This window comes from Salvelinus sp. IW2-2015, linkage group LG4q.1:29 (genome assembly GCF_002910315.2).
Source record: "Salvelinus sp. IW2-2015 linkage group LG4q.1:29, ASM291031v2, whole genome shotgun sequence".
NCBI classification, from domain to species: Eukaryota; Metazoa; Chordata; class Actinopteri; order Salmoniformes; family Salmonidae; genus Salvelinus; species Salvelinus sp. IW2-2015.
This window is the reverse complement of record NC_036842.1, coordinates 74,192,237-74,195,854: the sequence shown is the minus strand read 5'-3', so window position 1 is coordinate 74,195,854 and position 3,618 is coordinate 74,192,237. Positions and strand designations below refer to the sequence as shown.

General features: G+C 43.6%; 1 protein-coding gene across 1 annotated transcript in view; it reads right to left on the bottom strand.

Moving 5' to 3' along the window:
• Positions 1–3,618, bottom strand: part of LOC111961002 (protein piccolo-like) — a 98,032-nt gene that overhangs the window by 28,407 nt on the left and 66,007 nt on the right. The window contains 3 exon segments of the mRNA XM_070439774.1: positions 2,207–2,332; positions 2,475–2,550; positions 2,975–3,066. Coding sequence (XP_070295875.1) covers positions 2,207–2,332; positions 2,475–2,550; positions 2,975–3,066 — 294 coding nt within the window.

Here is a 3,618-nt window from a genome sequence, read left to right as displayed (position 1 = left end):
TCTTGTATCTCCGGTCATGCTTTGCGGTCACTCTTGCCCTGGTTAAAAGCAGTGGTTTCGCGCTTTCAGTTCCACGCGAATGCTGCCGTCAATCCACGGTTTCTGGTTTGGAATGTTTTATCGTTGCTGTGGGACGACATCGTCAATGCACTTCCTAATGAACTCGCTCACCGAATCAGCATATTCGTCAATATTGTTGTTGGACGCGATGCGGAACATATTCCAATCCGCGTGATCGAAGCAGTCTTGAAGCGTGGATTCAGATTGGTCGGACCAGCGTTGAACAGACCTGAGCGCGGGAGCTTGTTGTTTGAGTTTCTGTTTGTAGGCTGAATCAAACAGCCTACAGCTACAAATCAACAGCCTACCAAACAAGCTCTCTCTCTCTCGCTCTCTCCCTCTATCTCGCTCTCTCTCTGTCTCTCTCTCTCTCTCTCTCTGCACCTGAGGGCACATGTGTTCAGTTCCATGGTCTCTTTCACTCAAGTCAAAACATATCATTTGCATAATGGCAATTTAGTCCACTGAAGAAAGTCAGATAAAAACTCAACATTAGAGCAAAACAACACTATGGTACTATGGTTGCTTCCATTCCTAGGAGGGTTACTGTGTAATAGATGTTAGAAAAACAGAAACAACCAAACATTCTGTCATAATTAAAATACACTGGGACAATTACTCTGTCTACATAATTATCTCCACAATCTGTATGACGCTAAATACAATTACAAACTGAAGGGGATTGTAGGGAGATGGGATATGCAGAGAGAGACAAGTGTGTGTGTGTGTGTGTGTGTGTGTAAATCTGTTCGCTTGTATGTGTGTGTGTGTGTGTTTGTCCTTCAAACTCCTCCTTCCTCTCTCAGCAAAGGCTGTCACATGTCTCTAGCGTCACTGCCAGGGTGTGATGTCACCACGTCTGAACTGAGTGTGACAGAGAGAGGGAGTAGATGAACCCTCACATCCCTAACTGCAGTGGATTATGCTATAGAACCATAAAGAACAAGGCTTTCCCTCTGGTTCAACCCAGGAGGTCTGGATGCTCAAACATGTACCACATCAGAGTTATTCCCCCAAATATATCAGTGGGAGAGATCTACTGTCACATTGTTCAGGATGTCTGGTAGTTAGAGTGCTGTGTTCTGAAGTTTCTTCTACGTTCTTATCTTCAGCCTGTAGCCTGTACTAATCTGTGCTTCAGACAGAAGAGTTTTACAGAAATATGACGGACGGAAGCAGAAAGATGGAGAGGGTAGCTAAATACAGTTTCTAATGTGACAGTGTGTGCGTGTGTGTGTGACTGTGTGTGTGTGCTAAATACAGTTTCTAATGTGACAGTGTGTGCGTGTGNTGCGTGTGTGTGTGACTGTGTGTGTGTGCTAAATACAGTTTCTAATGTGACAGTGTGTGCGTGTGTGTGTGACTGTGTGTGTGTGCTAAATACAGCATAATGACTAATCCTGTGCAGGCATTGCATAGGGGCAGAGTGAGTTGACAGAGCTTTTTTTCTGGCTATCTGACATCTCAGAGAATAAGACATGACAGGTGCAAACGCCCGCTCACGCGCAGGCGAACACACAAGCTCTCTCTCTCTCTCTGGCGCTCAGATAGCCTGGCAAAGATATTCATAGTGAGCTGACATTGGCCTGGTATTATTAATATAATAATAGATTCCTGCTTAAACCATTAGTTTATCGGCTCTCCTCCAGAACACTTGTGAAATTAACAATATACCTCATCCAGCTTAACTAGTACAAATTGAAATGCATACAACATGCACTTAGGAGTTATGATATACCACGATAAGAATGTTAGATTTTTCCAAATGTCACTTACCTTTTTTCTTTCTACACAGATTAACATACCAACTTCATATTTGTAAATACAGTATATTATTACAATGCATAATACCTCTTATATTACTTGTTATTTTTATTTGACTTATTATTGTATTATATTTGAGGGAGCTAGCACGCAAGCATTTCTCTGCACCTGTTCTACCTGCTGTAAACTGTGKAAGTGAAAAAGAACATTTGTTTTGATTTGGATCCCAGTATAATAACCTTTTCATCGGCTACAACCCACAGTATTTTCTCAACTTTAAATCAGAGTGTGTCCCTGTAAGACCAGAGAATATGACTCATCTCTTGTTCTCTCCTCCTTCTCTTGCTCTACACCTTACACACACATGTGCACATACACTTACCTTCCACCACTTTCCCTGTCTGTTCAGCCACTCCCCCGAGCGTAACCTTGGCAATGTAAGCTCCTATCTCACCACGACTCCCAGGAATCTCTTTCCCTCCCACCACACGAATCCCCAGGCCATTCCCTGCAGGGAACACACACCCACACCAATGAAACAGGCCTGAAATGTCATATTGGAATTCCAGAGTTTGAGATCCTATTATTACATTTGAATAGCCATATATTTGTACATTCTAGAATGTTTACTGTACGTTTGGGTGCTCTACCTGAAACGCTGCTGTCCTTGGGGTCTCTCTGTACTTTGATCCGGGTGTGAGGATACACATAGGGAATCAACTTCATCTGTGGGAGGGACAGGGACATCAGAACAGTCAAGATCCAGTACATTGATTACAACGACAACAAAAATATGGCAGCACTCCAATACAACTCAGCTAAAGACAACATGAACAACAGTCACTACCAATGTACATTCAATTATGAGAAAATGTAGGATATATTAAGAAATAAGGTATATGGCCAATATACCATGGCTAAGGGCTGTTCTTAAGCACGACACAAGGCAACACCCGAAGTGCCTTATTGCTATTATAAACTGGTTACAAAAGTCATTAGAACAGTAAAAATGCCATTTTTTGTTATACCCGTGGTATAGTCTGATATACCACGGCTTTCAGCCAATCTGCATTGAGTCTCTAACCAGCCAGTTTATAATGTATTTTATTAAATGTAGTCAACTAGTTTAGACGTATCCAGCTCCTCTAACCTGTCTCCTGTCCAGAGCTTGTCCGTTTACCCGATGTTGTCTCTCTGCAGGCTTGTCAAACCAGTCAGTGTCCTCCCTCCTCAGGTGGTAGGCTACACAGGGACAGAGACATGGGGAGGAGGAGACGGGTGGAGAAATGCGGACAGGGACGGAGACATGAGGAGGGGGAGACGGGTGGAGAAATGCGGACAGGGACACAGACAGAGAGGGGATACTCAATGGTCAAACCCTTTACAAGCAGGATAGATGCCCAACTCCAAATCAACCGCTAGCCTCTAGCCCCTGACCCTATATTACGCACTTTATATAGATCTGAAGGTATTAGCAATATTGTAATATCTCTAAGTCACTCTCTGCTAGGCTTGGCGGAGTCTATGTGAATTATCAGATCTACACAAGTGCCTTGGGGCGGGAGCTAGGTGGCTATGTGGAATTTGGCATGAGTAGCACCGCCTTAAAATACTTTATAAACACATCCTTCACTCCATGTCTACTGCTTCTAGGTGATCAGTGATCTGAGCTAGCTGGAGAGGTGAAGGCAGAGTGGTGAAAACCCTGCTCTGTCCCATCCCCAGTTGTATTAGATTAGTGACCCCTTCAGAGACTGGATGGGGATGGATGTATTTCAATTAGTTATGGCATGC